The 21,654-nt window shown below is 31.3% G+C and overlaps 2 protein-coding genes across 2 annotated transcripts; one reads left to right on the top strand and one right to left on the bottom strand.

The window, feature by feature from the left end:
• Nucleotides 1–1,377: 1,377 nt before the first annotated feature.
• On the bottom strand, nt 1,378–10,478 carry Dgkepsilon (diacylglycerol kinase epsilon). The gene is made up of 11 exons (XM_074141829.1): nt 10,002–10,478; nt 8,686–8,857; nt 8,247–8,362; nt 7,239–7,389; nt 5,487–5,560; nt 5,198–5,344; nt 4,953–5,098; nt 3,987–4,149; nt 2,909–3,086; nt 2,682–2,827; nt 1,378–1,613 (listed from the first exon to the last, which is right to left on the bottom strand). Exons 1-11 carry the CDS (start codon nt 10,179–10,181, stop codon nt 1,419–1,421), a joined length of 1,668 nt encoding a protein of 555 aa, XP_073997930.1. The 5' UTR covers nt 10,182–10,478; the 3' UTR covers nt 1,378–1,418.
• A 174-nt stretch (nt 10,479–10,652) lies between these two features.
• dor (vacuolar protein sorting-associated protein 18 dor) lies at nt 10,653–20,907 on the top strand. Its single transcript, XM_074141824.1, has 20 exons — nt 10,653–10,841; nt 10,968–11,130; nt 11,443–11,588; nt 11,714–11,893; nt 11,966–12,155; nt 13,097–13,215; nt 13,293–13,475; nt 14,893–15,009; nt 15,087–15,199; nt 15,759–15,870; nt 16,228–16,404; nt 16,543–16,687; nt 17,384–17,553; nt 17,657–17,792; nt 17,866–18,090; nt 18,600–18,751; nt 19,069–19,166; nt 19,301–19,472; nt 19,554–19,660; nt 20,653–20,907. Exons 1-20 carry the CDS (start codon nt 10,761–10,763, stop codon nt 20,714–20,716), a joined length of 2,850 nt encoding a protein of 949 aa, XP_073997925.1. The 5' UTR covers nt 10,653–10,760; the 3' UTR covers nt 20,717–20,907.
• The last annotated feature ends 747 nt before the right edge of the window (nt 20,908–21,654 follow it).

Below are 21,654 nucleotides of genomic sequence, written 5' to 3'. Positions count from 1 at the left end.
AGTCAAAACACTACATTTCAAAAAGGGTGCACTGGATTCCGATGAGGAAATTCCGGGTTCAAACCCAGTTGATGGCCCTCAGCTTTACTCTTCCTAGGTACTTCTTACTGCTCTGCTCAGTGACGGACAGTGTTGTCTGTTACTAGAAAGTAGAAAACACTGATGCACTGAAAAAAGCAACGGGCGCCAATGATATCACATGTTGAGATGCCTTAAATTAAAATTAAATATGTAGTAAGATTCGTTATGCAGTGCAACATTTAAGATTGCTTCAAGTAGAGATAAAAATAAACATAAAAATACAAAAATATTAAGGAAAACGTCATGGTTCAGTTCTTATACGTTGTGTCAAGTATAGATATTGGATATAACTAGGCAATGGCCTAGCATCAGAATGTAACCTAAAATAACCTACATCACATTTTTTCTGCTTGTTTTAACTGTTGTTATTTGGAGTATTAAGGTAAATACTTTATTTAACAATTAATGTAATCTGTTGTTTTGTTTTTTTTTCATTTTATGCAAACATAATAAGTAAGTGACTAAAAATGCCAATTACGAAATCGGCCAAAACTAATGCTATTTGTACTGAAGGACCATTTACTACTTTTAATGGAACAGAATTTTATCAGAAATATTCAAGATCAGTTTTCTTAGGTTCAAGTAAAGGAAAAAAATTTATTTTAAGAGTGTTATCGTCTGCCATTCAAATCAAACATCAGTTGCAAGATGAGACTTCTGTTACTTTAAAGGGAATCAAACTGGATGATAAAGAAGATCTGATTATTAAAAAAGGATCGGTCAATGAAACAATTGGTGATTTTGATTTTACTTTGAAAAGGTTACAAGGATTTTGTGCTGCATATGCTTGTGCTCACGTTGAAAGATTTGATCATAACACAATTGTTGCTATTGCTGCGTCATTAGGATACGAACTCACGCCTGACAGTACGGAAGATTTTAGAAAATTTTACTTCTCGTTTGCTCCAGGTGCTGAACATTTCTCTTATATATTAGAATTTTGGCCGTTAGTGTCAACTTTGGTACAAATGACTCTGATGAAAGATACGTTAAAGATTAAAAAAACTATTCGTAAGTTTAGAGTGAAAGGTGATGATAAAATGAAACTTATGTATCACCTTAAAGATAAAAATGTTCTTCCTAGAGTTATTAATGTGGTCGCTCAAAAAATTGAAGGGGAGAAAATAGATTTTGGAGATTGTCTAAGAGCTTTCCGTTATTCTAAAATCATATAAGTTTCCAAATGAATATGACATAATAGTCCAGCTGATATTCTTTTATTGTAATTTAATTTATTGATATTTTCAAAGTCCAAAATATGTCGAAATGTATTATAAAAAGGAACAGAAATAAATATTTACTTTCTTCAATATTATTTTTATTTAATTCACAAGGACTTATAACGTGCCAAGAGGATGGATATCTTGGAAAACTGCCGACTGTTCATGACTAAAATCTCCAGGATTATTTTCAGGACTGGTAGAATTTTTTAACAGGACAGCTTGACTATCCCACTTGATGTGAATGTCACTTGGTTGCTGCATCCAGGGTTCTCCGTCAATTTGTATGGGTGCTCTCTTCTTAATTATAATCTGAAAAAAAAACCTGCTAAATCATTCATCATTACTAACTTTAAAATCACTTAATTCTACTGTATTTGTATTATTTATGACTACAACATTAGATGCAGAAGAAGTATTAATAAGAGATGAAACTATGTGCATCGAATCAGGAGAGGTTTACCAGACCTCTTGTAGGGTTTAGGGCAAGACTACTGACTGCAGAAAAATGCCCCTCAACTGCTAACATCCTGCTACTTCAATTTTCTTTAATTACACTTACATAAAATTAAAAAAAATTCAGCAATTACCATTCTCCGAATTTTTTATTACACGTTCCTCTGTTAGAATCATTTTAAAAATGTAATGTTACAGCAAAATTAAATTTCTCTAACAGAAGTGAGAGAACATGTCATTACTTTTAGAGTTACGGTTTTTGAAGGACGCGAAAGTTGATGGCATGTCCTACTCAAGCGATTTGTGAAAGATTTGCGCTAAATTTCATCATAAAATTACAAAACAAAGTGAACCCACAAGCTTTCGGTCATTTCCATTCATTCTAAGTTATACATTTTCTTCCAACGAAACATTTCTTACAACCAATATCAATACTTTACTCAAAAATGAAACAATATTCACCCCTCATCAGAACTCCCTGATGAAATTTTTCCTAGAATAATTTTCGTAATTAAGTTACAAATCTGTGTGCCATCTAAATACGAAATTTAGTGAAAATTGTAGGTTATTTTCGAGCAAATTAAAAAAAATAAAAGTTTATTCGGAAAATGAATGAAAATCGGTTGAGAAATCCCATCAGTCTCCGTTGTGCTACCTGCGATTTTTCCTTTTGAGTTAGTGTTCACTTACACTGCATTACACTTGCAAAGACTATTAAAAAAAAATTAGGAGACCTCAAAAGGTATATTTCCAATAAAACCTTGATATTGCGAATTTTATATTGCATTTCGTCCTCTCTCCTGGTAAAAGTAGTTACAATTTCATACACTAGTGACTTTAAAGAGGAGGAAAGAGTTTAGTTTTTTTACAATGACTATATTAATGCCTATATGCAAATGAACAATGATTTAAAGGACATCTCACCTTTATATCAGAAGCTTGTCCTAATCTGTGGGGCTGAGAAAGACCCACTTGCAATTGTGCAATGTGAAAGCTTGAAGATATAGCCACTACTTCTAACCTACCATCATTCATATTTTGTTTTCCAACTTCTTCAATTTCATCATTCTCTGTGCAAACAAATTAAATTTCATTATAGGTAACTGTCGAATACTTAATATTTAAATAAAAAATGCAATGAAGATAGTTACCTAAACCAAGAGTCCACAGGTAAACACCAGCCCCCCAACAAGGTATATTTAACACAACAATTGATTCTAGTTCGGGCAAGTTAATAAGATGTCCATCTAAATATAACTCTATACATTGTTCAAGGCCTTTACATTGACGTTCCATTACTTGCTGTGTTCCAAATATTAAGTACAGTAGCTAAAAAAAAAAATATATATATACACGATTTACAGAAACATTTTAAAAATGAAGTAGGCTCATCTACATCAGCAAAAATACTTAAATTTTATGCTTTAAAGCGCTTATATATACCTCATTTTGGACAGGTTTTAGAGCTTCAGAATTTGATTAGGTGTAAAGTTTAAATTTCGCTTAAAAAATTACATTACACAATACATTTTCCTAGTGGAGACCAAATTACTCACTTTCTAGGAAAATACTTATTTATTACATGAATATGACACTTCTAGTCAGAGACGCAATAAAATTTATTCACGAAGGTTCTTCAAAAAATTAATTTCACTTAAATGATAAAACACAACTGATTTCTCCTTTAATATTTCGAAAAATTACTCAAATAAAAGTGATAGGTTTACAACTTTGCAGTTAGCAGTTGTCTAGCCGTTTTATGGCTAATTCTACATTTGAGTAATGCTGCTCACACATACAAACCACATACGATAGTCTACATGCATACACAGATCAATTTGTACTTGTAATTAGTAAGACATCACTTTTTTTTACTTAATAAATCTCAGAAAGACATTTCCAGTGAAAATTAAGTTGAAAATTTGTTGCTCAATAAGTTTTGTCAAGAAAGATTTTTAAAAATAAGATATTATACATTAACTGACTCTACAACGCTTGTGTAACAATATTAAAGTTAGCTAATGTTAGATCTCCTGTGTACGGGATCTTGCCCATTTTTGATACGCTTTTTCTACCATTTACTATTCATTTGTAGTAGCTGGTTGTAAAAATTTGTCCAACACACCACTGGGAGGTGAAATCAAACTCTTTTATAAAATCTCAATTGTACATTACACAAATATCCAGAAGGAAGTGATAAAACAATCTTGTTAACATTAATATACAAACCTTATTAATAATACGGTTGCTAAATATGTAAAAGGGAGACTGCCTAGTGTTGTGGAAATCCAATGTGACTAATGCGTCCACTCCGATACTTAAGTAATTATACATGAAATAATCTGATTTTTGACGAGATAACCTGGATCTACTTTTAACATTCACTGACCACCTAAAATAAATTTATTCTATTAATATTTACAGTCAAAATTTGTGGTAATTTACCCATTCATATTATGGGCTTCGAGGAAACTATATCTATGGACTAGATGTCTGGTCGGCACAGTTATTTGAAAAGAGCTCATGCTATTGTCACAGGTTTTATTTTATGGATTGTAGAGAGTCTTAGATGGGGAGTTTTGGGCCAAGACTGGCATCCTCATTTCACATGACAGGACTGTGAGGGGTCCGAATAAAGTGTTAATAATGCTTCTCACAGTTACTATAAAAAAATATAAAATACCGGTCAATAATTCTTTTTTTTAATTATTATTATTGAATATGATTGTTAATAATACATTGATATGGAGAACAGTTTTATTAGGAGCTGCGTACCAGGATTAAATGATATATGACCCTTATAGAAACTCCTGCTTTGTTAAAAATTAAATCAATATATTAAAATTATGCGTGACCTATTTTGTCAGCTGAATAGGTGGTATTTATGGGCTGTGACCATAAATTTATCAGATGAATTATTTGTCTACAGATCTCTTTGCCGGTTCAATAAAACTTGTTAGAATCCTAATACGCTTTCCTGGCGAAGACAGTGTTAGAAGCAGTAGAATCAATTTCAGTCTTTTTAGAAGGTTGGATAAAATTCCTCAAAAACAGGAAACTTAAGCATTTTACTTTCCATTCCTTATATTATAAGGCTCTAGTATTGAATAATATAAGTCAAAAAAAGGCTAACGTTATCCTAGATTACTGACTCTCTTTTTGGGTTCTATAATTCAATTGAAATATTTTATGTACCTATCTAAATTGACAGTAGAGGCTTCTGAAATTCTTTCAAGTATTTTTTTTGGTAAAAATGGTTGCGGCTCCTGCTTTCCCCATCCAAGCACTCTAGAAAGATCGTTACCAGTTCCAAGAGGAATCACACAAACTGGAGGAGTTCTCTAGATGCATAAAAAAAGGTAATTATTTCTAAAAAATTAACTTATGTTGTTTGTAACATCTCTAACACTAAATGATTGAAGAAGCTCCCCAAATCATACCTTTAAAGTGAATTTTTTTATTGCAGATAACACCCAAGCAACTGTACCATCCCCACCAGCCACAAGTATGATAGGATTAGCAGACTCTGGAAGAACTGATAGCCAATCTCCAACGACGGATGGTTTTTTCTCAGACAAGTCTATAACCTGAGAAAAAAATGTCCTTCATTAATTATAAATTATAACTCCAATAATGTTCTTTTTTCCTAAACGTTTTTTTTTGTACATAATATTTAACATTAAAATCATTTCCAATTTTTGAATTATAGAAAAAATTTAAAATACTAACTTGGCAAGAATTTAATAATGTTCTGAACTCAGAAAGTATCGACCCTCCCATCATGTTTCCAGAACTGCGATTTGCTGAATTCATAAAAAAAGTATTGTAAATACTTACTAAAAAAATATATATACATTATTTTAGTGTTAGGCATACGCAAAGATAATATACATAATGAAATCTAAAATATAATGAAACTAGCAAATCCCAAATCTCCATTCTTGAAACAGATCTCTTACAGTCGCCACACTTTTTCTGCTCCTGCCTTTAAAGTAATAAAAAAGTACGCTATTTTAATAATGAAAATAAAAATGTAATGGGCATAAAGTTATTCTTTTCACTCTATCCAAAGAATCCAAGTTTTGCCTAATCCTTTATAAACGAGTTTACTTTCTAATGTTAATTCTCTAATTAATTATTCTTCGGTTTTGCAAATATATTAAAGATTTTTTTTTTTTCAAAATCCGATTCGCTTCACCTAATTTTTCCATTTAGACAAACACACATGAAATATTATCTCCCTATGAAAAAGATAATTCTTGCCGACTTGACGTCAAAGTTCCTACATACTAGTCTAAGACTAAGATCTTAAATTTCATGTAGTGAGGGAAAAAAGTAAGAATTTATTAAAAACAAACTTTATTTTTTTCACATTAAATAAAGTAATAAAACTTAAAAAAATAATGTAAAAGTAAAGTAACGTAATGCCTATTTTTCAGGCGCGCTTTACGTCCAACTACCAATTAGATCGTGGTACTTCACTATAAATTTCTCATATTTAAACCATTAAATAAAATTTAAGGCCTACATGGGGAATCGAACCTAGTACCACAAATACATCTTAGCTTTACAGATCTCGCCACTAACCGCTCGGCTACCGTGGTGACTAAAAAATAATGTATAAATGGTAAGATTTTTATTTTAAAATTACATTTATCATTATCTCGATAATTGTCTCTTGCTAAATTTTCTTTTACTAGAGTTCGATACAACTCTAACCATATATCCATTTCGAAATATTTTCTTTGCAGCTTTGTACCTCAATGGCATCAATGTTTTTCGAACTTCCAATAAACGATTTGAAAATTAGAATAACTGTGCCCGGAATATTGGATAAATTTAGATTTTAAGTACACATTTCAACACAAGCTCCTAGAAGTGATTGTAGCACAGCAGGCGAAAAGAAATAAATTCTACATTTTTTCTGAAAGGCACTTATTCACTTAGAATAGAATAAAAGAGCGGGACGGGACCTATACTCCACGGCACCTCGGTCCCAAGGGGCTTATTGTGGACTTTTCCTATTAGTTCTTTTTGCGAAACTATCTCCATTGGACTCAAAGTTCCTACAGTTTCATAGCGCAACCGCTCGATTGCAACGCAATCGAACAACAAGTGAGGGGCCGTTTCCTCCTCTTCCTGATACAATCTGCACAACGGTGACCTTGTACAGGGCTTCCCTGAACCTACCGTGCCCTCAGCACAAGTTTGATGGCAAAGACCTCGGCCTGGAAGACGGTGGCGTATCTCCCAAGAGATCACTCAATGAGTAACTCAAGTTTAACCCCATATATTCCAGCCCCGGTCCCAACTTATGCACTTAATTTGACCTATATTAAAAGAGGAACTGCACTTAACTTCGAGGTTCAATTGGTGAACGCATTCCAAACAACTTGAGCCAACTCTTTGCCACCAGAATCATTAATAAGTTTATTGGCACACCAATAAGTTGCCCTTTATTTCCAAATTATTATTAATTACCTAAAACAAATAATGGAGTCCAAGACTGTTTCCAGGGTGGTTCACTTATGTGGAATAGTTTAACAGGTGCGCCAACTCGTGATCGTTTCTTCGTTATAATAATATTATTGGGCGGTAGAATAAACTTTTTAAACTTTCCAAAATCACACACCTGTAATACAATAATTTTCGCTTTTAAGTAAGAGTAGCTACCCAACAGCTGATAAAGAAATCTAAAGATAAAAATAAGTTTTTCTGTTAAAATTCTTCTTACCTAAAAATGAATGCACCTTATTATAGTTCATAAAAAGAAGAGTTTTAGTACTTTTACAATTTAAAGTACATTTAAAACACAAAGAAAGGGAGCTAATTCAGCAACTTGAAATTTCATGTGGTACTTACTTAAAGATCCTACACAAAGATACTGATTAACTCTTCTAAACAGAATTTTAATTATTTTGGGGGGTTCTTACAAGCCAAAACATAATTTTTAAACATTCTATATTTAAAGGGAGGGCCTTTTATGCAAAGAAATGTAAGCTTTAATTAGCAAAATTAATAAAAACCACTTAATTTTTAATGGCTCATAAAAAAAAAATGAATAGTTTGTATTATTCATGGTAGTGAATTAGGAAGTGAAAACTGCGAAAATTTAGTAAGTATAAAAGCTTTTAGTTCATTAATTCATTAGTAAGTTATTACTAATACGAAACAAAATTGTCATCAATAAATTAAAACACAAATACATCGTTGATTTTATCCGTCATAGCACGCATATTTATCATATTTTCGACAGGTTTCGAACCTTAATCCTTCATGATTTCTTAAAGTTTTAGATTTTGACTTCCGCAAACGAAACTTCACACAATGAATATTGTTGGATGAGTGTGGTTGTGATGTGTGTTATTGCACGCTCTGTCGGCTAAAATCAACGATATTGCCTAGCACTGAAAACCCAACCATATCATCAACATATATATTCACAAACTGTATGAGGAAGGAATAATGTTAGTAAAGGAATTTACATACATCTCCCAACATCTGTCGACAGGTGTTGTGGACTGTGCGGAGACACCAGATACATCTTAAATCGTCTGTGCATTCTTCCTCACAGACTTCACACTGGGAACCCATTGGCAAATTACCTACACACCACACTTCACACTTGTTTAAAATTTAACAAACAAATTTTACAAACTTTTGCTCAAATCTTTCCCAAACATAAGGACAATCTTTTTCTTTATAAATAATAAAAATTACAAACATGTTATACAATACTGCTTATTTCTGCAATATTTCAGTGGTACAATAACGTGTTCATTCACCTCCTGATAGCAGAAATAATTCACTTATTAAAATTTCTATAAGTTACTTTTTTACTATGCTTAAACACAAGATAAAAAAAACCATGCACTTTTGTATGAACTAAAATTGAATTAATGTTATAATAAAACAAAATTTATTTTACCTTTAATGTATCTATGCTTCATAGGGCCTTCACTTTCAACTGAAGTTTCTTTGCAATTGAATTTACTATCTGCCAATTTGAGGCAAGGAGAATCGGTGCAAACACCACACGAATCGCAACAAAATATTTCCACACTTATTAACAGCATGTCACAAACATTGCATCTGAAAGACTGAAAATAATTGATTATTGATCATTAATTAATAAGGTCTTTTTTGACCCTATATAGTGGCAGATCTAATTACTTAAGTAAATTCCTCCACATTAAGGACAATTAAATTTTAAGTAGGGGATGCAATTACATGTAAAACATGATTCTTTATCTTTCAGAGTTTCGACCTAATGATTCTAAGATTAGACATTGTTAGAAGACTGCCAGGGTACGATGATGAAATCAAACTTCCAAGAAACAGTTGCCACGTTTGTTTTGTAACTCCCGGTTAGAGGTGCCCTCCCAGAAAACTGCTCCGAGGCGCAAGTTAGCAGATTCAATGCTAGGGATTGAGGTAAAATTTAGTCTCAACCACCTCACACTTTGGTTGAAAGGAGGTAAAGCGAGCCATTCTCAGAACGACTGAAGCGGGCGTTGGTGAGGTGTATTTGGTGGCACGAGATTATCCCTGTCCGCGCCTCCATTTCTTTTTTATTTAATACAACACTACCGGAGAGCCTTGGTTTCTTAACGAAGCGGGCCAAATTACTGAAGGCGTTGAAGAGACGGAATGTGTTGGCTTCAATGAATGGTTATCTCAATCTGCAGGCTTCCCCCTTTTCCTTGGAGACACTGGATGGTTATCAGGAGGAAAACATACCTCACTGCAATTTTAAAAGTAAAGAAAGTTCACAAGCAAACTAATTCCTAGAAGTTATGAAATACTATGTACATGTATTACACAAACAGAAATAGCCCAGTCTTAACCAAACATTCATAAGTAGAACCATACATTTTAATAAAATAAATATAATTCTTATATTTTAAGATTACAATTTTTTATGACATCTATTTAGGATAGTTTTGTAATAAATTAATGTGACTGCTGAAGATCTGACTAAGTTCTAAAAAGACAAGGAATTAAGAACCTTCGTATAATATCGATAAAATGAATTTATTCTTATTCATTCTGTTATTTTACAATTATGAGAACCATTGTGTTTCAGCGAATTTATTCATACATATTCGCAATTCTTACTTTGTAAAATGAGTCTACGTATCCATTACATTAAAGACTATTAGTACCTGAAATTCGTCTGATTTCGAAAGTTTATTTACAATTTACGGATAACTAGTATTCTATAAGAAGATATATTGCACATACCCTATCATTTTCTTTAACGATCGTCCAGATATGTTTCTTAGCTCCTCGGAACCTCATATTTAATGCTCTAGACCCGTACGTATTGTAGACATTAATGAGAATAAGAAACAAAACCATTAATATGAATGGCAAAGCAACATTCATAAGAGCCACTTGGATGAAGTCAGATAGAGAATACATGTTCAAAAATGCAACAGAAGTTAAGTATGGAACTTGGAGCTAGAAATAATACAACTTTTAGATGAAATGGCTGAGCAACTTCGTCTAAGATACGCAAAAGAAAAAATAGTTTTTATGAATTTTTCCATTAGATAATATAACATTATTCCTATTAAAGCAGGGAATCATTATTCAAACGTGACACTTTAATTTCAACAAAGCAATTTATCCAATACGCAAATCAGATTAATCCAAACTAAGCCATTCAGCATAGCCCGCAGCTGACAGCAGCGCATAACCAGCAGCACAGCAAATAAACCGTTTTACTTAGTTTTAAAAGTAAAAATGTCTCTAATGAATGAAACAGTTGTGTGATAATTGTAGATGGAAACAAGGATTGATTTTGTAATCTGATAAGAAAATGAACATTTTTTCTTTCTTTGCTTAATGTAAGAAATTTTGAGTTCTTATAACGACAACACTGAAAAATTCCGAACCCTGTAAGAAAGGTTACAAATCTGTTAATATTAATGTTTACATTTGTACGAAGTGCTTTCTACATGCGATTACAAATTCACGAGTTATTACTCTATTATAAACATGACTTCTATTATTGAACAATATGAACAAGAATCTCAACGAGTTACAACTTCTGCAGCCTTAAAACCTACCTCAAGTTCGGTAGGTAGTTTAATTACTTAAGGAAACCCTATCAAAGATCCTGATCAGTAGTAATTGCAACTCCTAAACTTGATGAAAATTAAAGATTGGTATTCAAACTCTGACAGCTAATGTTTGCGTTTTTAGGTTTTACAACTCGAAGATGAAACACCAATGTTTCAGAAACAAAAAGTTAACTTCGAGCCGACTGATAGAATAACACACCTTGCTGTTTCAAATGATTATATTGTTTTAGCTATGTCAAATAATGTCCTACTAAGATTTGATCTCAAAAAACAGAAGAACCAAGGTAAATAACTAATTCTAAACCAATTTCTTTTGAGATAAGTGAATAATGGAAAAGTTGTTTATATAAGAACTTTGTTGAATCATAGATTCTGTATGGTTCTTTTTTAGAGGTAGTCTCCTTTGAATCAGACTTTTGTAAACATTTCGTGTATTCTAGTTCCCATTTATTTTCTGTTTTGTAGCTAGCTATGCGTAGAAGTATTATTCGTCGCTTATAGCTATTGTTGAAATTCATTTTAAAAGATTGCCTACTATAGTTTTTTTTTAAACCTAGTTGTAAGTTTAGCTTTGTAAATTAAATTTCCAATTACAGAAACTATTTCGGAAATAGAACTAAACAGAGTTGTGCCTGGCGTTAAGTTAACTGGATTATTCCTTGACCAAACTGCAGATCACCTTCTTATATCATTTTCTACAGAACTGCTTTATCTCAATCGTAAATTTTCTAAACCAAAACCAGTAAGTATGGAAAAAATGTTGTTTTTAATTATCAAATTTAAAATTAATACACAAATCTATAAAGTAATTATAAATATTAAATTCCTCAAATTAAGATTAAGCTTGTAAAACTTCGTTTTATGTAGGTAAGCAAAGTCCGTGGCCACGAAATAACTGCAATCGGATGGCACGCTACTGCTGGTGTGCCAGGAGATTCTACTACAAAACCAATCCTTCTGGGAACTTCCAGGGGAATAATATTCGAAGTTGAGATTAATGCAGATGATGGATTATTTTCAAGCAGTATAGAATTATATTGCAAACAGGTTTGAATTTATAAATTCCTTATAAGTTAAGGAGGTAATAATATTTTAAAAATAACAATGAATTTGAATTAGGTATTTGACATTGGTAAAGGAGCGGCACATGCAATAACAGGTTTGGAATACCATCGAGTTGGGAAAACGGACACATATTTTGTGGTCGCAACTACTGTTGATAGACTGTATCATTTTATTGGACATAGCTCTAATTCTGAAGAAAGACCACTTTTACAGAATTTGTTTAATAAGTACCTTGGTCTTCAAGGTATGTTTGAATTTAAAGTTCTTTTTTTTTTTTTTTGTTTCTATGCCACTTTTTTCATGATTTGGAATATTAATTTTGGAGGTTTAAAAAGATATTAATACTTGCTTGCACTAAGAAGATAGAAACAAAAATATTAATTATAACAATTAAAAAAAAAATCTTATTTATGCTTTAAAGTAAAAAAGAAAGTTTTGTACTTATAAGATTTTAGAGAAAAAGAAGGAAAAACCATAATCTGCTTGGGAGTGGGCCAGGAAAAGTAAGTCTCCCATCAGATGGTGGATTGCCTTTTAATACAAAATTGGTTTCTAAACATTACTGAATAGACATTTAGTTGAAGTGCTGATTTGAAGTTCATTAATGAGTAATGTTTAATCCGAGAGTAATGAATGGATTACAATTGTAATCTATTAAGGAAAAACGCCAAATTTAACGACAAAGCTTTTTGATCAGAGATCGTACCCACATCGCAGTATTCGGAGATCAATGGAAGTAAATTTTCCTCCTCTATAATTCTACAATAAAGGTCTAGTATGAGCCCATTATGTAGAGTTGTGAAACCACAGTACGTAGCAAAAAAGTGCCAGGAATCACTTCCAGGAATCTGACAATTGCCCATGGAAGAAACAGCATCTTCCTATCAAAGCAAAATTTTAATAATTTAGTCGAATTCATCGAACTCAACGGTGAATATGAAGTATTGAAATTTGAAGTATTCGTGTTATTTGCAGTAAGAAGGTGTAAATAAAGATATAATTAAATTTTACCATCTTTTGCGATTGAAATCTGATTTACCTTTATGTTTGACAATATCTTGTCAGAGAAAAGTTGCGGCGGGTCATAGGATTTAGCGCTAATTGCGTTTAATCATTGCGCCTCTGTAATTGTATTACTGAGTGCGATGAGTGCTGAGTAAATAATAATTTGCTCTGCATTTGCAGAATCATTCCAGGGTATTCCTAGTACGATAGATTCCTGCCTTCGGTTGTACGTACCAATGCCAAAATGTACTCCAACTTCACTCGGATGGCTGACAGATAATGGTATATTTTATGGACAGGTAAAGCTTTAAACGTATCTGGGTTAAAATGTTTATTTCAAATTAAATCCAATTATTTTTTTTTATACTTTTTTCAGATAGAGCCAGATAATGAAGATAAGCTTCTTAGTGGTACTAAGATGTACAATTTACCTCCCTCACCAACATCTCCTCTATCATTTCTGATAACAGAGTTTCACATACTGTTACTTTACAATGATCATATAACTGGGATCTCTACGCTATCAGAGCAATCGATTTTTGATGATTATTTCAGTGAGGCAAGTTATTTTATATTAATTAAATTCTAAACAAGTTTTCATTCAGAGATCATTGCGATTTAAAAAAATATTCACATCTTTATGACCAGTAACATTATGTAAATCTACATAATTTACAAAATTTAAAGAAGTTTTTTCAAGGCATTATTTTGAACTTCCTGGAAAATCAATTTAAGGAAGAGAGAAACTTAAGGTTGATCGATTTTAACTATGGGATGTATCTCCTCAGGGTATCTAAATCAAACATTAACTTCATCAACTTTGAATTTCTACATTATTTGACCCCATTTAAAATAAACTTCCATGGAAAAATCTTTCAAATAAAAGTAATAGATCTCTAGGTATGATGTCGTGTGTGAAAAATAAAAGTAAAGTAAAATTACGTCTATTTGGCCTACACCTATGCGGGCTTTACGTTTAACTACCATTTAGTTCGTAGACGGAGGCTACTTTTAAACGTTCTTTGTTATTAATTTCTCATATTAACCATTAAATAAAATCCATAGCCTAGACGAGAATCAAATCCAGTACGCTAAATACCAACATTATGGTACTGTAGGCAACTGATTTTCTTCAAATTTAAAATTAAATTGAACAAGCTATAAGTCTTCAAAGATAAAATATGACATCTGTCTAATGAACGAGCTTTTATTCAGTTTTCAATGTTGTTATTAAGTGTTTAGTGTATCTATTAACGTTTGAAATCCTTCATTAAAATACTGTCGATCCTTCACAACTTGTCCATTATTGAAAGAAAAAAAATCTAAGGTCAGGAATTCGATTCGGATTCCTGCGTGGAATTCCAGTGATCACATCAGCTTCTCTCTTCCCTATGATCTGAGATGTTGAGCCTCTTAAATATAAAAATAATAAACGTAGTGAAATATCAGAGATAACGTACTGAACTGGCACACCAAAGGTACTGAGTTCGAGTCAAGAAAAACTATTTTCAGGCGAGGCTTAAAGTCATATATATACCAAATTAGGTGTAATATCGGGGAGGGAAGTTAGCATGTTTTTCTAACAACAAAAGAAGCTACTCGCTCGACGAACTAGGGATCTCCATCTCCCACTTAAGTACACATCTTGACTCATATTTTCGAAACCCAACCACTCGCCGCTTCTGCCGATGCACTGTGCTATATTTTAAAGAGAACTCTGCCAAAAAGTACTCGGTACATTCTCAAAGACAGTTTATCTTTGAAAATGTAATGTGAAATAATACGAGTATACAGTATAAAAATTATACTATAAACTTTTTTGGCGCAACCGTTCCTTCCTCCTTTTTTTTTTAATTTTGAGAGTGAGGGGGGAACTGAATAAAGAGTAGGAATAGAAAAGATTTTGTGTTTAAGGATCAGAAATTTTTTTTTTTTTAGCCCAAGAATTTTCTCCATAAATTTAAACTATATTTCAGACTTATGGCAATTTAGTGAACATTACAAAAGATTCTCTGAAAGGCACAATATGGATTTATGCCGAAAAAGCCATTTTCAAGTACAAAGTCAACAGTGAAGACAGACATGTTTGGCAGGTAAACTTATTTTCGCAAAATAATAACACTTATTAGTATCTTCTTAAGTTTTATTAATTGTATTTTAATGTTTAAAGATATACGCAGATCAAGGAGATTATGAACTTGCAAAGAAATATTGTAAAGATGATCCTATTAGAAAAGACAAGGTGCTCATTTTACAAGCAGAATCTTTCTTCAACAATAAACAGTAAGAAAGTAAAATTTTTTTACTTTCGCTTCCTCTTTCATGGTGAGGAAATATTTTCTATTCCTAAACGGGAGCGGACACATTCTAAACTTAACCCAAGGGTTCAAATTCAGCTGCTATACGTTTTTTACTGAAATGCACGTTCCTAACTTATGTAGAATTAACTAGGATTAAGTGAGATAGTAAAATTTTAGGTCAAAAAATTGAGTCTAACATTTATTAAACATTTGAAGGTTCAAGAAAATATCAGAATTGTAGGAAGAGGAAGTCGTGTAAGAATTCACCCAAAACTTTGGTTAACAGAGCTAAAATCCCTTTTATATAAGTTAAATTGCCATTTGCTGGAAATTATGAGAAATAAGTGTGGAAATGAGTAGTAGGTTTCTAGGCCATATATCACTCAGATAGTGTAATTAACTGCCTAAAAAGTTACCCGAATCCTCTAGTCTTTTTAACATAAACTTAAGTAATAACACATTATTATAATTTTTATTTATCAATTATTTATAATTAGTTGTCATTTTTATTTAATTATTGGATGTTTTATTATTTTGACCAGTTATGAAGAAAGTGCTCTTTACTATGCAGAAACACAGAGTTCTCTGGAGGAAGTAGCACTTAAATTTTTACAAGTTGAAAATGATAAAGCGTTAAAAATATTTCTTAAAAAGGTAAGAATGTGTTTGAATAATAGATCTAAGGATTAATCGATTATTTTATGATTATTTTTAAAGTTTCATTTTTATCACTAGGTCAGATTTTTGAAACTATTAAGTGTATTTTGAGGAACAGAGATATTATACTAAGCAAGAAAACTTGATTTTTACATTGAGTTTAAATGAGAATTTGACGTCATTCTTTCTTGACGTTGGATTTGTATATGCTTGCAATTTCTTTCATTTTAAAGAAGTAGGGGAGTTGAATAAACTAAGTATAGTTTTACGAACTAAAATATGGATTGCACAAAAAGAATGTTTTAATTTTAAAAATAATTTTAACTTTATCAATAAGTTTTTTTATTTTTTCAGAAATTAAGCAGATTAAGATCTACGGACAAGGCGCAAAGAACTATGCTAGTATTATGGGTTCTAGAGTTATTATTAAATCAACTTGGTGATTTGCGAACCAGTGGAAAAACAAATACGTCTATTTACAATCAGGCTCAAGAAGAATTAGATTCTTTTCTTGTCCAGCCCTATACTTTAGTTAGTATTTATTTTAATTCAGATCATTGCCAATAGAATTATTGCTAAATTTAATCTGCCGATTTAGTTCTTAAGATAATTGTGTTGTCTAATGATAATATTTTATATTTTTGCATTGTGATTTATTTCTCATTTTAGGAGTGCATTAAAAGCAATAAACAAGCAGTATATGATTTAATGGCAAGTCATGGCGATGAAAGCAATATTGTTAAATTAACTAAATCTTCAAAAGATTATGAGAAAGTTGTTAGTCATTTCATTAATAAAGGAGAATTTCAAGAAGGTTTGTTTTTATTGTGACAGGTGTTGCGAACAGACTAATTTGACCCACTATATTAAAATTAGCTTCTAGTTCAAATTAAAATAAATGTATAATCTTATTTTCGAAAAACAATTTTCTAATGTAAACTAGAACTGTAAACGTACTGTACTTATTTTTCATACCAAACCAATTAAGCTTAGCGAAATATTGAACAGTAAATCATATTTAAATATTGAAGCTAATTGGTGATTAAATGTATATTTTGGCCCAATAAACATATCAAAAGCAATTAAACAAGGTCTATAGTTAAATTGCTGAATGCGTAAAAAGTGAAGTCCGGAGGCCGGCAGTGACTGAGAAAAGATGGGGACCAATGGCCTGAGATGTTGACATGTCTTAAAACAAAAAGACTAACGGTCTTGGACTCTTCGTTTTGATTTGATCTCTTTTGTTTTCTTAATAAAAATAAAAATTTAATGTTTTATCTAGTAATTTAAATTATTAATTTTATTTATAAAAAATTAGTTTTTATTGTTATTTAATTTGTTTTAATGGCAAGTGGTAATACTTGATACGGTTTTATTGTGGCATGGACGTTTTACAGTTAGCGGTCAGCGATTGTGACCGAAGTTGGTAGCCTACGTGTGGTTAGAGCTTATAGTCTGTATTCTTTACGTATTATTTGTTTATTCATTTTGAAATTTATATTTTTCGCAGCATTGGATGTACTACGTGATCAAACTAACAGCGAACTATGGTATTTATTTGCTCCTGTATTAGTTGAAGATGAACCAAAAGATACATTAGCTGCATTTAGATCAATGGGTAAAAATTTGAATCCGGTCAGACTATTACCAGCATTGATTGCCGCATCAAATCGCAACAACGTAAGTAAAAATCTCAACATTTCTGTTGCAAAAGGATTCAAATTATATAAAATTACATATTGATGTTAGTTAAAAAATATTTAATAACTTTTTTATTTTTTAGTCTGACGAGATAATTAAGTATTTAGAATTTTGTACCAATGAATTAAATTGTCAAGATCAACCTGTGCATAATTTTCTTTTGTACCTTCTTGCACAAAATAGACCAGATAGGCTCATGACTTATCTTGCATTACAAGGTAATTTACCAATGCTTCCTTAATATTTTTGGGAATGGCAAAATGGAAAAATCTTATGTAAATATAATTGCAGGGGAAGAACCAAGTATGGTAAACTACGATATTAAATATGGTGTACGAGTTTGTAAACAGTACAATAGAAGAGAGGCTTGTGTTCAATTGTTAGCACTGTTAGGATTATGGGAATCGGCTGTGGATCTTGCTTTAACTGTCAATGTTCAATTAGCTGTACAAACAGTGTCACTTCCTCATTGTAACAGTACACCAAATCTTTCTAGGAAATTATGGTTGAAAATTGGTAAATAATATTTAAATTTGTAAAAACATTATTTTTGTTATTTCAAAACATTCTTCTTCTATTACTATGTAAATTATATTTATAAAGTTTATGATCGAGTGGCTCTTTATTAAGCCAGATATTTTTTACTTAAAAGGAACTTTTTAAAATCTCTGTCACTCATAGCAGATGCAGGAGATGCGGTATAAGCTAACGTACCTTGCCTGATTCTGCTAGCCCGTCGTTATTTTCTTCAAACCTTTAAACTAGCATAATTTGAGATGAAATGATTACACTTACTGTTCCTTTATTATTGTCTAAGGAGAATAAGTTTTTTTTTAAACCTACATACCATTGGGAGGATCTACTGTAAAAATTAACAAAATCAAATTCAAGAGGAAGCGTCAATTAATTTTTCTTTTAAAACCATCTTTATCTAAGACTTATTTGTAGATAGATGTATGCATATAAAGATGTTGCAAGAATTAATCTTTACTCTTTCACACAAACTGAAAAATTATTTATTTCAGCACAACATGTTGTGGAGCAGCAGAATGACATTGCACAAGCCATGAAATTCTTGGAACAATGTGACCTCATTAAGATAGAAGATATTCTACCCTTTTTTCCGGATTTTACAACAATAGATCATTTCAAAGATGCGATTTGCTCTTCATTACAAGTAATCCCATCTGTTCTATTTATTTATTTTAAGGCATGTAAACTTTGAACACATCGGGCTAACACTCATTGAGTTATCGCTGTCTGTCTTTGGATAGTGTTCACTTGTTTAGACAATGTATTCATCGCTAGACAGTGAACTGTAAAAAGATTCGTAGGAAGAGAAAATATAAGGGTTAGCAGCTGGATTCGAACCCGGGACCTCTGCTGGGAATCCAATACGCTAACCGCATAGCTAATCCCCCCCTCATAATATAATGTTTCTGTGTAATTACGTATTAAAATTATAAATAAAGAAAAAAAATTATCACTGTACAGGAATACAATCAGCACATTGAAGATTTAAAAGAAGAAATGGAGGATGCAACAAAGTCTGCAGAAATTATTAGAAATGAAATCCTCGCTTTCAGATCAAAGTAATGATATTAATAGTAATATCAACTAATTTTGTTAATTGAATAGTAGTATCAAGCATTTAAATAGTAATAAAAAAGCTACGTTCAGTATGTACAGATATAATTTGTATTTAATCTATTTATTTCTTTATTAGGTATACTATCATACAGTCTACAGATACATGTTGTATGTGCGATACACAACTTCTATTAAGACCATTTTATGCATTTCCTTGTGGTCATAGGTTTCATTCAGATTGCCTTATTGCTGAATTAACACCACTTTTACCACAAGATGTCCGGGAAACACTGCTGCAACTTCTCGTTGTAAGTTAATTTTTATTTCTATATAATCTTTTTGAATGTAGTTTGTAATTATTAACAATTTATTCTGTGTTTCCCTTTTAGAAACAAAATTATTCTCAGTTAAGTGTAACGGAAAAAGATAAAATAAAGACTGAACTAGATGGTATTGTGGCTTCTCAGTGCCTCTACTGTGGTGATCTCATGATTGAGTAAGAATCCTAATTTTAGATAATTGTCTATAGTGAAGACGAATGTAAGTTATACAATACATTGTCTTCTTTTTCAAAAATTAACATTTTTTAAAAAGTGACAGAACATTTGAACATCACATTAATAAATGCAAAGTTGGTTTAGGATTTCAGTTGCATTTGAATTCAATGTCCATCCTTTCCTAAATATTCCTATTTTGTACATTTTATTTCAGCGGTCTTTCAGAAAATTTAACCATCACATTCTCAGAATTACCATAAATTTCAACCAGTTATTGAGCTGCGATAAAATTAAAGATATCAAAAAAATATATAAACAATAATAATAATAATAATATGCGCTGTCGATGCGCCGAAAAAAATAATAATATGATTATCCGCCCTAGCTTATTTCGCATTATTGCCGTTATTCACATACCATTTATCGTCCATAATCGGACGTTCGCCATAACTTTCAATTTTCTATCATTGAAGCCCGGGGTCTAATTGCAGCCTCCGACACTTGTTACAGAGAACCTTGAACGGAATGAACAGTTGAGTATGTTGAAAAAAGTATAAAACCGAAGGCTGGGCTCGAATTTTGCACTTCTCGTTCTTGTCCACGTAGTTAATCCTTACCGAGTTAATTATGTACTTGAGGATGAATTAATAAGGATTTGATCAGTTATTCTTTAAAAGTTATTATTTAATTATTCTTTAGTCTTAGAACAAATAAAAAAAGGTATCAATGATCTCTCTCACTTTCTCAATACCTAGAAATTAGTTGTACCTTCTAGTAATCCAATCAAACCTACTTTTATTAAGAAGTCTGTTGTAATATGGATGAAACGATGGTCTTATAACAAACCAGAAACAAGGTAACTGAGGAAGACTCAGATGATACCTCTGTTTTTGCTTGACGATGACCGGAGAAGCATAAAAGATTACTTGTATCTTTCACCTTTCATTGTAATATTTATTAAGTGTTAATTATATAAATCTTCTTTTTTCAGGTTGATAGATAAACCATTTATTGCTGATGAAGATTATGAAAAAATTAGAAAAGAATGGGAATAAATATTGATTCCCATCTAAGGTTATTTTATTTTTGATTTTAAACATTCCACGATTTCATGCTTGATTTGAACTATTCTTATGTATTAATATTAATTGTAAATAATTATTCATATTATTTCGTTTACTTCTAAAAAGAATATTATTATTTTAGTTTATTTTAATACAATATTTACTAAATCTGTTATTAATAACTAAGTCAATCTTTATATATATAAATATCATCTAACCATGTGACAGTGAGATTTAACATTACGGCTATCTTATTACTACAGAAATGAAAATAGTTCGTTTGGTAATTAATCCATTGCTTTATGTTTATTTAGTCTAGTGTCTTTCAGTTCTGGAGTACATTAATCTATCGACTAATACAGACAAGTATATATTGCTCGTCAACTTAAGGGATAAACCGGCTAGGTGTAAATTGAAAAAATGTTTGTGACGTTCGAGGAGTTAGCTATTTTGTCATTAGGATTGTAGCATTTAATGTATTTATTATTACCACCATCTAGGAAAAGAGGAATTTGGGGTCTATTGTCTGGCTGATTAATCTGAAAATATTCCTGCAGCTAAAAATAGTTGAAGAGCTTTTTTACAGAGATGATATTTAAAATTTACGTTATCTGTTTAAACACTCCCCCTACATTGTCTTTCCTCACGTTCTAAATTAATAGTTCTGAAACTTTTAGGTTATTTTGTAATATTTAATGTATAATAATATTGATCTTATAATTGGAGAAGTTAATAATATTGATTATCAATTAATAAACTGAATGAATGAGCCATATCTAAAAATTAAAGCTATTTAAAAATTAAAGTGAAGGCTGACTGTAGTAGTATTACAAAACTTAGTTTTGATGTTTGAAATCCCTTTTAAAATGGAAATGTTTAGGTATACTAAGATATTATTTTGACTTTATCAATCTTTCTAAAACTTAGTG

This window comes from Rhodnius prolixus, unplaced genomic scaffold, assembly GCF_049639745.1.
Source record: "Rhodnius prolixus isolate KJV_2025 unplaced genomic scaffold, Rpr scaffold_6, whole genome shotgun sequence".
NCBI lineage: Eukaryota > Metazoa > Arthropoda > Insecta > Hemiptera > Reduviidae > Rhodnius > Rhodnius prolixus.
The sequence above is the reverse complement of the archived record's forward strand: the minus strand, read 5'-3'. Positions and strand labels throughout refer to the sequence as shown.

Bases quoted from the DNA above. Each gene is read 5' to 3' on its own strand.
- dor (XM_074141824.1), top strand. From the start codon at position 10,761: ATGACTTCTATTATTGAACAATATGAACAAGAATCTCAACGAGTTACA. The intron at 10,842-10,967 runs GTAGGTAGTTTA...TTGCGTTTTTAG, and splicing joins TAAAACCTACCTCAAGTTCG to GTTTTACAACTCGAAGATGA. The intron at 17,554-17,656 runs GTAAGTAAAAAT...TTTATTTTTTAG, and splicing joins CCGCATCAAATCGCAACAAC to TCTGACGAGATAATTAAGTA.
- Dgkepsilon (XM_074141829.1), bottom strand. From the start codon at position 10,181: ATGTATTCTCTATCTGACTTCATCCAAGTGGCTCTTATGAATGTTGCT. The intron at 8,858-10,001 runs GTATGTGCAATA...AATTATTTTCAG, and splicing joins TCGTTAAAGAAAATGATAGG to TCTTTCAGATGCAATGTTTG. The intron at 5,099-5,197 runs GTATGATTTGGG...TTATGCATCTAG, and splicing joins TAAAAAAATTCACTTTAAAG to AGAACTCCTCCAGTTTGTGT.